Source organism: Bombina bombina, chromosome 4 (genome assembly GCF_027579735.1).
Source record: "Bombina bombina isolate aBomBom1 chromosome 4, aBomBom1.pri, whole genome shotgun sequence".
NCBI classification, from domain to species: domain Eukaryota; kingdom Metazoa; phylum Chordata; class Amphibia; order Anura; family Bombinatoridae; genus Bombina; species Bombina bombina.
Genome location: NC_069502.1, coordinates 938,360,612 through 938,374,434, shown reverse-complemented (window position 1 = coordinate 938,374,434; position 13,823 = coordinate 938,360,612). Strand labels below are relative to the sequence as shown.

The following is a 13,823-nucleotide window of genomic DNA, read 5'->3' as shown; positions in this document are numbered from 1 at the left end:
TCAGCTCTACCCAGGAATCCATTTATATCTGTCATCTTATTGGCCAAAGCAAAGGAGACCATGAAAACCTACTCAAGTGAGTTTTCAAGAGATGTATTCCTGGATTGCTCTTAAACAGCAAAACTCTGCAATATTTTTAAAATAGATTTTGTATTCATATTTAGTACTTAACTGTACATACATATAATAAAAAATTGCATTTGACTACCTTTAAATTGGCAAAGTTCATTTCAGTTATTGTACCATTGTTTCTATTAGAATTAAAGAAATGATCACTTATGTTATATGAATGTTAACTGTGAAAAATAATTCATAGTTACATTTTCAGATCAAGCAGTACAGTGTATATATATATATATATATATATGTTTATTTAAATAAGTCATAATAACCATATAATACGCAGATATACAAGCAATTTTTTATTTCTTATTAGTTTTTATAGGAATAAGGTGATTTTTTTTCCCCTATTTACATTCCAGTAAAACAAAACACTGGGCTCTACAAAATAGCATAATGTATTCAAACATGGTACAGACTGAGTTAAAGGGAGTTAAATTCAAGTACCGAGTAGCTGAAGTTTTTAGTGTTAGCTTTTAATGAATGTTAGTACAGAACCTAATGCAATATGTTCATAAGAACCAAGGCTACCAATGGGGTCATGTTAACTAATTGATATTGGATGGACATATATAATGTAATCAAATGGAAAGACTCAATGTAGATAATTTTTGTAATATACAGTATATGTCAACTCTTGGTCCAGAATCTTTTATATGTTGGCCACTTGTATCTGTTTTAGGTTGTTTTCTTGGTTCCTTTTTTGTCCTTGGCATTCTTGTCCAGGATGGTGGTAGGACTGGCTGTTCGTTTTTGAGAGTGCATGTATTCAGCATAAGTTAAAAATCCATCTTTGTCTAGATCGTCTTCCTGAAGAACTTCATCTGTCATTTCTGCATCAAAAAATACATATTTTATTAGACTGTACACATTAAATAAATGTATAATATATGAGTAATGTAACTTGAATACTGGATCTCTTTTATTATCATTATTAAAACTAGTAATAATACACAAATATATATATATATATATATATATATATATATATATATATTTGTGTGTGTGTGAGTGTGAAACATAACTATCCATACTGCTTTGGACCAGCAAAGGTTTGGATTTCAGAATATTTATTTGCATCTATAAAATGGGACAGCTTATAGTGGGGATAGGACCACATGTAAACAACAATATATTATGTCATTATGCAATATTTACATGTTATAAACCAGCTTATACATGTAATCTATAGGTGGTTTTATACTATTGTTTAATACTTTTGTATGCACATTACTGTTAGAAAGAAAGTAAGGGCCTGTAATCAAAAAAGTAATAGTTGTTGTTTTAAATAAATATAGATTAGCATTTGTACTTCACTTTAGACAGGTGTGCGTAATATATTACATTTATTTATATGATATATTAAACAAATAGTAACAGGCATGGGGGGATATTTATCAAAGGTCTGGCAGACCTGATCCGACAGTGCGGATCAGGTCCACCAGACCTCGCTGAATGCGGAGAGCCTTTAGGCTCGCCAGAAACACGGGCCCTCAAGCTCCATCCCGAGCTTGATAAATGGGCCCCATGGTCAAGATTACCTTAATGCCATCATATAAATTCCTTAATATATGCCTATAAGAAGACATATATTTTCAGCCAATCATAGTGATTTGCCTATGCAGGCAGAGACATTTTTAAAAAATATTAATGGAAAGAGAGAGAGAGACAGAGAGAGAGAGACAGAGACAGAAAGAAAGAGAGAGAGAGATACTACCTTAAAAGCAATAGTAGTCTGATGAAACAGTTATATAACAAGTGTTAATGTGGCTTTGGAGGCTGAGGAACTCAGCTGTTTTTATATTAATATTTTAAATGATTTTATAATATTTAAGTATTTTGGCTTGAGGGATGCCGCAGTGGACTCTAAGGGTCCAGTGCTCATACAGACACAATTGGTTTGGTGTATACAATTCTGCAAGTACATTTACATTATCTAGGGATGCTTTTAATGTTAGACAAGCTACAGAGTTCCCAACCTGCTGACAATTTGAGGGATCATCATGTTTTGGGAGCACTGCCCCTGTTCCTCCTGCAACAATCCAAGACTTTATAAAGTCCAGCTTTTATGAGGACCCTCTACAGCCTGATATAATCATTCCCACCCAGCTTTGCCCACTAACAGCTTGACCCCCTCCATTATGATGTGACTCCACTCCAGATGTCCCTTCCTCAGCCACCAACCTCTCTGCCTGAGGTAGTCTCCAGGACATGTTGTGAGGTATGAAGCTAACCAGTGCCGCTTTGTTCTTGTATCTTCTGATTAGAGAAATTTAGCCGGTGGATTTTGAGGCTCCAGCATGCAGCTAATGTTGATTGGTTAGTATAATTAGCCATGTGCTTGCAGGGGCCGTGTTGTTCTCCCGATTGCGTGTCACACAGCCCACGCTGTATGCATTATCATAGTTTAAACATTTGGATATGTTTTGGTTTTTAATTTAGATAGTAACAGGTTAAGGACCTATTATATCATGATCTTAGACAAACTTTACTTGCTGGGACAGTAATAATGACAATATTTGAATAGCAGGATGTTAGACACAAGACAGTGTAACGTTGCAATATGAGTACCAACAGGTGTTAATGATCTTTGATGATTGGCCCTAGCACTGTGAACTAAGAGCACTATGGGTATTTATAGAGGTGGAGGTAGTGGTTAACACTATACATTTTTTGCACTTTAGCTCCCAGTGAACAAGGCGCCGGTGGGTGCCGAAACGATTAGGGATGTTCATTTTTTAAACTTTGTATCATATAAAGGACATTTTATTCCAATGAAAATCCGGTGAGTGCAGTGTTCTGTTCTGGATGAATGGATTTCAAGTTTGCTATTTTCTACACAGCACCCCGGTACTACACAGTTTGGATTGGTGAGTGCATTCCTTTGGACATTGCTATATATATATATATATATATATATATATATATATATTACTCTGGGGATTCGTCTGGTCAAGTGTGATGTGGCGTCTTAGTTTTTTTGTGTTTTATTTTAGTTTCTTATTTCTTCAAGCAACTTTAAAGGGGTTTCAAGTTAACTGTTTTCTTTGCTACATATGAAAGCTCAGTTTAAAATGTTAATTATTTTATTTATTAAAGGGAAAGTCTAGTCAAAAATAAACTTTCATGATTTAGATAGTGCATGTAATTTTAAACAACTTTCCAATTTACTTTTATCATCAATTTTGCTTTGTTCTCTTGGTATTCTTTGTTGAAAGCTAAACCTAAGTATATGCTAATTTCTTAGCCCTTGAAGGCCGCGTCTTATCTGAATGCATTTTGACATATATTTCTTTTCACAACAAGAGGACGTTAGTTCATGTGTGCTATATAGAAAACATCATGCTCACGCCCGTGGAGTTACCTAGGAGCCAGCACTAATTGGCTAAAATGCAAGTCTGTCAAAAGAACTTAAATAAGGGGGCAGTCTGCAGAAACTTAGATACAAGGTAATCACAGAGGTAAAAAGCATATTAATATAACAGTGTTGGTTATGCAAAACTGGGAAATGGGTAATAAAGGGATTATCTATCTTTTTAAACAATAACAATTCAGGTGTAGACTGTCCATTTAATTATTAATTGAACTGTCCACCAACAGAGCTATGGGTGTCTTCTATATCAGCCAGTGAGCTTTTATCCTTTAGACCAGGGGTATCAAGCTCATTGTATGCAGGAAGCCACTGGCCAAGTGTCCTTTGCGTTCCATAGCGGACATTTGAACAGAGTGAGTGCCCTGGAACTGGATATAATAGAAATTGGAAGTGATATTTACCCAAGTAGTAGTGCATGATAGTATCTGTAGTCCACAACAGACATACACAGTGTATATTTATCTTGTGAGTGCCAAGTGAAGTGATCATTCTGGAACTGAATAAAAAGTGACATTTATCAAAGCAGTGCATGTTGGGAGTCTACACTGGACAATGCATGCTTGTCTGTATCTTTATCTTGTGAGTGCCTATATAGAACATCACTTATTACACCTCTTAAAAACCTAAGAATATTGATGGGGCCAAATTAATAATTTACCTAATAAACAAGGTAGGGCCAGAATAAACTATTTTGAGGGCTGCATATGGCCCCAGGGCCAGTACTTTAAGACCACTACTTTAGACTATCAGTGTATAGAGCACTTCCTGTTCATTTTGAAATAAAAATAAATAGATTTAACTTAACCTTTTGTTCATGCAAAAATGTTTAAATACTTTTATTTCCTAAGCATTATACAAATTTGTTGAGTTCAATGTTCCTGTTCAGCAATAGGAGAAGAGCAGCCTTGAATGTTATTTTCAAGTATTCAAATATTCATTTGCGCTATCTGTGCTGAACCTTTATGAAGGACTTTTATATCCTTTGTTATAAAAATATTTCATTGTCTGTTTAGAAATAAAGTATTTTTTTCTTTGTACAGCTTTAGCAATCATTTATGATTTCATTTTTACCCCACAACATCCTCTTCCTAGCTTGCTCATTGATAACTCATAGCTCTGCATTGTATATATGTTTTAACCTTTATGGTTAGGTATAATTGGGCACATTCTTTAGGATTTAGTTAAAAAAGACACAAAATACATTTATTCACATACACCTAGATTATGAGTTTTGGGTTGCGGCTTTTAAAGGGACACTGAACCAAATTTTTTTCTTTTGTGATTCAGATAGAGCATGCAATTTTAAGCAACTTTCTAATTTACTCCTATTATCAATTTTTCTTCGTTCACTTGCTATCTTTATTTAAAAAAGAAGGCATCTAAGCTTCTTTTTTGGTTCAGAACTCTGGATAGCACTTTTTTATTGGTGGATGAATTTATCCACCAATCAGCAAGAACAACCTAGGTTGTTCACCAAAAATGGGCTGGCATCTAAACTTACATTTGTCAGGATATCTGAGTATCATTAAATAATATATATACGTATGTATATTTATCTACACATAGATTTATGATAAGACCAAGAACTCATTTTATTTGTGAAACTGTGTGTAAACAAACCCCCTCTCTCTGTTTCAATTAGAGAAAAGGTAAGTTACTTCAAAGAGAACATCTCTCTCATTACCTAGGTCACAGGAAACCCTGGGTTGGTGGAGATGTGGTGTCTGGGATTTTTCTTTGAGGCCTAATGAGATTCGTAGGGCAAATTTTTGGCTGAGGAAATGACTGAGTGTCACATATGTGTTAAATTGTCCCTGTTGTTTTGAATCCACAAATTCTGGACGTTATGTCTAGAGGAAGATTGGCTCAGCAAAGACCCATGTTTTGCATTGTAACTCTTGGGTTCATTTTTGGAGTACAGCCTGTATAATTTGAAATACTGTATAGAAATGTGTATTTGTGGACTTAAGAAGCAGTGACAAATAGCAACATATTAGATAAGTGTATATGGAACTTAATGAATAAGCTGTATGGTAGATGTATAAATGTTGTTTCAAAATGGTAACATTTTTTTTATCTTACAGACAGCAAAATGTCCATTGAATGTTAGCCATGAACATGGATCTATGTATTCAAAAATTGTTGGGAATGTGAAATATGCTGTGTTTTTATGAATATATATCAGGATTTTAAATACTATGATTCTGGGGGAGAGCAAATAATTGACAGTGTAATTGTTTATCAATATGATCAATAGAAACATACGGGTGTTTCAAATTAAAATAAACAGGATGAATAGTATGACATGGTCCAATACACTTGGAACATGTGACTTGTTGATGCTGGGAATTATATTATGGTGGATATACTAATATGAGATATTTAGAATATAGCAAAAATGAATGGTAAGACTATATTGCTGGTTGTTTGCTGCCCCCTAGGGGGTTGGAACTGGTATGACAGCCAAATAAATTAACTATTGGAACCCATACAGAGCCAATCAGGGAGGCATCTCCCAGATAATCAATGAGAGTGACAAGCTCCGTGGGACGTAACCAAAAACAGATCACCAATGATTAGATATAAGAAAAGCTGAATGCAAGAAAAAGGGACAAAACCTTTTGTCTGCTTACACTGGTGATTGAATAACTGGTTGCCATACTTGGGGACACAATCACTTTAAGCAAAAATGCTGAGACTTCTTGATCTATGCAATAACTTTTCTCCATATGAGGTGATCTGAAAATATTTGAAAAAGATTGGAATACTAAAATTGGCTCATGTTGGTAATGTATGACTGTTGTTTATCTTTAGTATTTTAGACAAAGGTAGTTGGTAACTATAACTGAATTGCAGTTAGTAATTTTAAAATGACAATTTGTATTTTAAACTTGTGTTTCACAGTCCTGTGTAGTCTTAACTATTCACTGTTACTAAATAATTTATTTACCAAACAAAGGTCCTTTGTATTGCATATTTCCAAATCAGACCTATTATAGTAAGTAAATCTCTCTGGTGTGTAATTTATCTTTGCAAAAAAAAAATAAAAAAAAAAATATATATATATATATATATATATATATATATATATATTAGAACTTGCCTTTATTGTAGCTAATAAGAATTTATTTCATCTCAGACAACGTAGCATAAAAACTGACTGTTAAAGTATATTGTTCTATTGTTTAACTAAGCACTGTTAAAGTTAGTAAACCCTACCTTGGCATCTCATTGTGATATTTAAATTCAACTCTGGTTTGAGAGATTATTGTGAATAAGGTAATTTTTATGATCTTTGCATAGCATATTATAACAGTTTAAACGTGTATAGTTTGATTCATATCTGGTTTTCTATAAATATATTTCAATGTGTCTATAAATTTTAACTAATATAAAGAATTTACATTAATTTTATTGTCTTGGTATATGCATTTTTATTGGGGGTTTATTTTAAAGAATAATTATTAAATATATTGTATTATAACCCGGCCATATACTGACACATTCTTGCATTTCAAATAAAGATACCAAGAGAATGAAGAAAATTTGATAATAGGAGTAAATTAGAAAGTTGCTTAAAATTTCATGCTCTGTCTGAATCACAAAAGAAAAAATTTGGGTTCAAGTGTCCCTTTAACGCTGAAAAAATGGCAATTTCAGCGTAAAAGCAGTAACGCCGCTATTGGAAATCATGTTGATATAGCTATACCACAAGCATTTTAGCCTGTAACGCAACGTCAATCTCGCACTAGTAACCCCTATTCCGCCGCTCCCTGACATCGCCGCCACTAAATAAAGTTATTAACCCCTAAACATCCGGCCTCCCACATCTCCGCCACTAAATAAACCTATTAACACCTAAACCGCCGGCCCCTCACATCGCAAAACACTAAATTAAACTGTTAACCCCTAAACCTAACACCCCCTAACTTTAAATTAAAATTACAATATAACTCTATTTAAATTAAAAAAACTTACCTGTGAAATAAATATAAACCTAACATTAAACTATAAATTATTCTAACATAACTAATCTAATAAAATAAAAAATACTACCAATTAAAATATCTAAATTACAAATATGAAAAACCTAACACTAAGAAAAACATAAAAAAATCTAAATTACAACTAAAAAAACAAAACAATGCCGCCCTCTGCAGATTCGTATTCGATCGGGTTGATTTCTGTCCGCGGCCTCAGAGCAGGTGGACAAGTTATGGAGCAGCCGGAAACATAATACGTACCAGCAGTGGACCAGTAAGTCAGACCCTGTTAGACATTTTTGTGTTCCTTTATTTAATGATAAAAGGAAGGCTAGGACAGTACAGTCAATGAGAGGCTGTATCATGTAAGCCTTTATGGTAAAGAAGTCTAGTTGCATTCCTGGTTGAACCACAACATTACTGTTCTTCTGTATGGTGTTTAACTAGCCAGGTACTTTTGTATTATTTATACAGATTTTTATGGAATATGTGTTATGTGTTGCTTTTATTGCTTCACCATTAATATAAATTGTTCTTCATTTAATACAATGGTATACAAATATGCACCATGTGTTTAAATGTCCACAGTCACACAAAACTATAAAGATTAAAATGACATTAAATATTAAAATGGAATTTATCTTTAATTCTCTATAAAATATCTCATTTTGTGATGAAAATAAATATATTATAGAAAAAAATACTTTCTATATATTTTCATTATTTATTTTGCAAGTGTTGGTGTTTTAATGCTCTCAAGAAGCTGGATTGGAGTCTGCAGATTTTAGAACTCTGACCCTCTTACATGTTGCACAGTGATTGCTTGGTCAGTGCAGGAGTTCATTTTTCTCTGTCCCTAATTGGCCAGGTAAACATACTCAACAGATTTTTCCCTGGACTGCAAAATAATGCATTTTTTGCAAACAAAATGACAGTATGTATATACTGTATGTATATAAAAATGACGTACCTTTAAAGAAAGGACATCAAAATGTATCAGGAAAAAGTATCAGGATTTTGAGACAAGTGCATAAAGATGTGTAAAGTAGATTGTAATAAGACACAGAAATAAATGAAATTGACAAGCTTCAGATAATCTGCATACCAGCATCAGTACGTAAGCAGTTCTGTTGTTACAGTGCTGTAATTCTGATAGAAGTCACATGGGAGCCTCGGAAAGAACTGCCAACTCTGCTTTGATCTACAGAAGCTTCAACTTGTGTTTCCCCCCCCCCCCCACATCTCTTTGAACTGCAGTCACACAGTATTTAAAACTCTATTTGAAAGGGATAAATTAACTCTCAGGGCAATATGTGTAAAAAAAAAAAAAAGAAAAAGAAAATGTAAGTTGTGAAACGGTTCATCTTGTAACGATAGCTGAATTCTTGAGACATAATAATTGTGACAGAAAGTAGAATGAATCTGCAAAACTCAAAATTCAATTAGCAGCACTGAGATATGTTCATTTATTTGTACATTTTATGTTTCCTTATACCTATATTTCTGTGTTCCAAAGCCAATTTATTCTTTATCTGTACTCCAATAAAATACTGGATGATCTGTAGGTGACTCAGCACAGATATGGTTCCTCCCCAAAGCTTTACCTTTAAATCTTCACCTTTGAACCTGCTTTCCTGACCTCTAGTAGCACACAAGCAGTGATGTTACTTATACTTTAACCCCCTTCCCCCAGACTGCCAGAAACGCATAAGACCGTTATTTATTTTGCAATCCTTGGTTGCAGTAGTGGACCTACTCAACAGAGGGCCCTGGTGCAAGATTTTTGTTGGGGCCCCTTAGGGTTGCCACCCGTACCTTAAAATACAGAACACTTATAAGTTACACATGCTGCAGGGTGTGCAGGGAGAAATATGAATAGTGCTGTCCCCAGAAACACAATACATGTTCCTCCCTGCACACCCTGCAGCATGTGTAACTCATAAGTGTCCAGGAAAACATGGCTGAGGTGGCAACACTAAAGGTAACAGTAAAAAGCAATAGTAATAAAATGCATTCTGCTCTGTATAATGATTTTGAGGATAGATAGATGGACCTCCTACTTCCACTTATAAAAGGCTACCCTGCATTAGGATTGCACACGTTGTGAATATGCCAATGTATAGCCTGGCTTTTATGGGCCCCCTCCAGCTCTTGGGCCCTGGTGCCACTGCACCTACTACACCAATGGTAGTTCCGCCCCTGCTTAGTTGCCAGTAACACACAGAGTATTACATGTGCAATGAAGCTTCTTTCTGGGTCATATAAGTGTTCTTTCAAAACAATATATATATATATATCAGACATATGAAATCTGGATTGCATAAAATGTATAACATGTTTTTTTGTTGGAACACCATTTGTGAAAATTACTATTTCTTTATATCTCATTCTGTTCATGTAAAATACATCTATACTTATATACCTATAGGAATAGATATACAGGTATAGGTATATACAGATATATATATATAGAAATATGTATTTACAATAAAAAGGGCATTATCCTGTAAGTGAAGAACACTGGAATGTTAAATATGTACAGTACATATACAGTAAAACACATACTATATAAACATATATACCACAGACAGAGAAAGTCAGGCACTCACTTGCAATTACACAGCTAAGATTAATAGCAAAAAATGGAAGAGTTAGTTCCGCATCTGGCCAAAAGGGTAAAGCCCAGGATCCATGTAACTGTCTCTTCCCTCCTTGGACCTATCCACAGCCAAACAATGCATGCTCACAATCAAACTGGCAACCACACAAGGGTGCACAGGCCTTTTGTAATCTCCATAGACACATACAAAACCTGGAAATTGACTCCACTCTCAAACTGGACCTGGTACACATCCTATGGCCCTGCAAAATGCACAGCCCTGAGTGCTCAATAGCACTCACAGCCCGCTGCACAGCCTCTAAGTCTGGGGATAACTGCCTGGGTCTCTGGAGGCTGTGCAGCTGGCTGAGTGCACCCTGGGCTGTGCATTTTGCAGGGTCTTAGGATGTGTACCCGGTTTAGTTTGAGAGTTAGCCCATTTCTGTGTTTTTATATATATATATATATATATATATATATATACGTATATATATATATATATATATATATGAACATAGGAGCCCTTTGACGTCAAATACCTGAAAACATGAAAGATAATTTTTATTCACTATTAATATTTAATAATGTGTTTAACTGTGTATGTAGTGTTATTATTTTACATACCATTTTTCTACACATAATAGAAAATGTTCTTTGCATTTTTAAATATTTATTCTTATATACTGTATATCTGTATATATCTATAGCTACAGTATATATAGTACTAAAATAAACATCAGATATATATAGAAATATTTATTTTAGAATAAATAGAACATATTCTGCTATGTAAAAAACATTGAAATGTGAAATTAATATTTCATGTCGGGTTTAGCGTTCTTGAATAAATTCGGCCGGGTTAATGTGTGGCCGGGTTAGTGTGCGAGTATGGGTGTTAGTTTTTTTTGTTTTTTTCGCCCACTCCATTGAAGTCCATGGGAGAAGAAGTTAAATCTGTTGCGATAAGTTTTTAGGACACGTCGGGTTTACATGATTTTGTTCTAGATGACTGAAAAATATCAACATGCCTGATGAAAAAGTGTGCGTATTGAGAAACGTTGGAATTTTTTAGTCATCTAGATCTTGGTTTTATGCCTTTTAATAAATGTTTTAACACTTTATCAGATTGTGTAGTTTGACTGCAAAGCTGGGAAGTGGAATCTTTAGCCAAAGAGCCAGTGTGCTCAACCCCTGCCAATTGTTTCAGCCTGCTCCTACCAGGACATGGGTGTGCTTGTGCTCTTGTAAATATAAGGTCTGCTGTAGCATCACCTTCAGTTCCTTATACTGTTCACACAATGTGGCGCCTCCTTTTAGTTCCCTTATAGGGTTCTTTTGCAGGATGTTTGCCTGGTATTAGATTAAGGAGAACCACTGCCTGCAATATTTAGGACATTTGATTTTCTCTTATCTTTGGTTGCCTTACTGTGGATATTAAACATCTTTTGTTCCATTAATTTTGTCTTGAGTTTTACACCTCAATTATATTTAATTATATTTCATTCAGTTTTTTTCCCTCTTCTTCGCCCCGGGGGAGAGAGGGGATGGTGAAGCAAGCTCACACCAGACCTTGTTCAAATGGTTTGATCGCATCATTTACTAATAATACGATTTCTGCTAGGGTTTCTATAGTTTCATTAGGTTTGTCCAGTGAAAGAAAAGAAAAAATAAAGAAAAAATACTTACTATAATCCTTCTCAGATTTCTTTGCATATCCATCACATTTGTACTCATCATTGTATTTTCTTGTTATTTCTTGATCAAAATAGTCTATTGCAACTTATGTTGGATGGTCATACATTACAAAACTCGTGAACGTTAATACAGGGTTCGCTGCTGTAACCCATATGGACTGCTTGGACTGAGATCCATCTGAGATACTCTGTGCTTGTTTGCAAGCTACTGGATCTTTTATTAATGTACATGCAATTTATAATGCAAAAATGATTGTGTTCTTAATTTGTAATCAAATAAAAAGATCCTTCTTCTTATAGTCTTCTAGGACCTAGATTTCACTGTATACTATGGTTTATCTCCCTTAGTATCATACTACTTTTAATAAGCATTCTTTATATTCTATTTGCCCTGCTGTACCCTGAAGGGGGGGGGGGTTGTTTTGTTACTAACTGTTCCTTTTGTTGTGTAAATGTAGCGTTATTGAAGATCTTCACTTTATATCAGGACTTACCAACAATGACCTGAGTTGCATTATCTCACAGAAGCAAGGAAATGTTTATTTAATTGAAAGCTTTATATAACCTTTATATAAGCATTGTGTAGCTGTTTTATTAGTGTGACATAAGCTTAATTTAATTACTAGTATTATTGACATGGTTATGTTTTTTTCACTAATTGTCATTTATGCAAAATTTTACAAAAGTAAAAAATTTTGAATAAAATAATATAAATGAAATTGCAGTACTTTAAGTGTACTTTAACTTGTTTTTTCAGCTGTGTATTTTCAGCAGTGGCATCACCAGAGGGGCACTAGTCCCCTGCATATGGATGCCCCCACAACTGTGATCCCCCCCCCTTCCTTTTCCCTCCAACACTCTACTGATGGCTTCTCCAGCTCCACTGGTCCCATTTATGCCTGTCCCACCCAACCTCAGCTATAACACGCCCCAACCCCACCCATGACACAACTCTCCCATTGAAGCCATGCCAACAAAATGATGGTTGGTCTACTACAAGTGTCCCTAATTACTTACTGGCAATGCCACTGATTTTGAGATAAACTCTCCAGAATACAACTGGTAAGATAAATCACTGAGATCTGAAGGGTTAAGAGAATACACTGACTTCTGTAAGTTAGACAAAAACTCATTAGATTGCTCAGGGGCCTTGTTGTAAAGGTGAGATCATGTTAGAAATGTACTGAACATTGCTTCACCTATAGTCCACATTTTTGTTAGTAGACATTTCCTGTCATTAACATCTATAGTTGTGTGAGGTGCCCAATATATGATATATTGTTTTTGTTTTTTAAACAGCTTTATTTCTGCAATGATAGTACAAACAGCTGAACATACAAAGCAGACGCAGCTACAATAATAACAGAGCTGATTTACATTTTGAAGAAAACAGAACAACTTACTATTTTAAAGCATTTCTCTAGTAACAAACACTACTAAACTATCTATATGGGATAATTTGATGTCACAGGGAAACACAATTAATAAGATATTAAACAAAAAGACATAATAAAACACACATTAACATTGAACAAAATTCCTGTGTCAATTAATGTTTAATTCCTTTAAAAAAAAGTTTATGTAAATCTTTTTAATTGTGAAATATATTTAAAGGGACAGTCAAGTCCCAAAAAAACTTTCATGATTTAAATAGGAAATGTAATTTTAAACAACTTTGCAATTTACTTTTATAACCAATTTTGCTTTGTTCTCTTGGTATTCTTAGTTGAAAGCTAAACCTAGGAGGTTCATATGCTAATTTCTTAGACCTTGAAGACTGCCTCTAATCTGAATGCATTTTGACCACTAGAGGGCATTAGTTAATGTGTTTCATATAGATAACATTGCACTGATTGGATACACTAATCTGTCAAAACAACTGAAACAAGGGGGTAGTTTGCAGAGGCTTAGATACAAGGTAATCCCAAAGGTAAAAAACATAATTTATGTAAGAACTTACCTGATAAATTCATTTCTTTCATAGTGGCAAGAGTCCATGAGCTAGTGACGTATGGGATAGACATTCCTACCAGAAGGGGGCAAAGTTTCCCAAA

At 34.5% G+C, this 13,823-nt stretch overlaps 1 protein-coding gene across 1 annotated transcript in view; it reads right to left on the bottom strand.

Moving 5' to 3' along the window:
- Nucleotides 1-407: 407 nt before the first annotated feature.
- LOC128655712 (multiple coagulation factor deficiency protein 2 homolog) overlaps nucleotides 408-13,823 on the bottom strand; it is a 70,985-nt gene continuing 57,569 nt past the window's right edge. Inside the window, exon 4 of the mRNA XM_053709289.1 lies at nucleotides 408-953. Coding sequence (XP_053565264.1) covers nucleotides 799-953 — 155 coding nt within the window. The 3' untranslated portion in view covers nucleotides 408-798. The remainder of the gene's footprint in view (nucleotides 954-13,823) is intronic.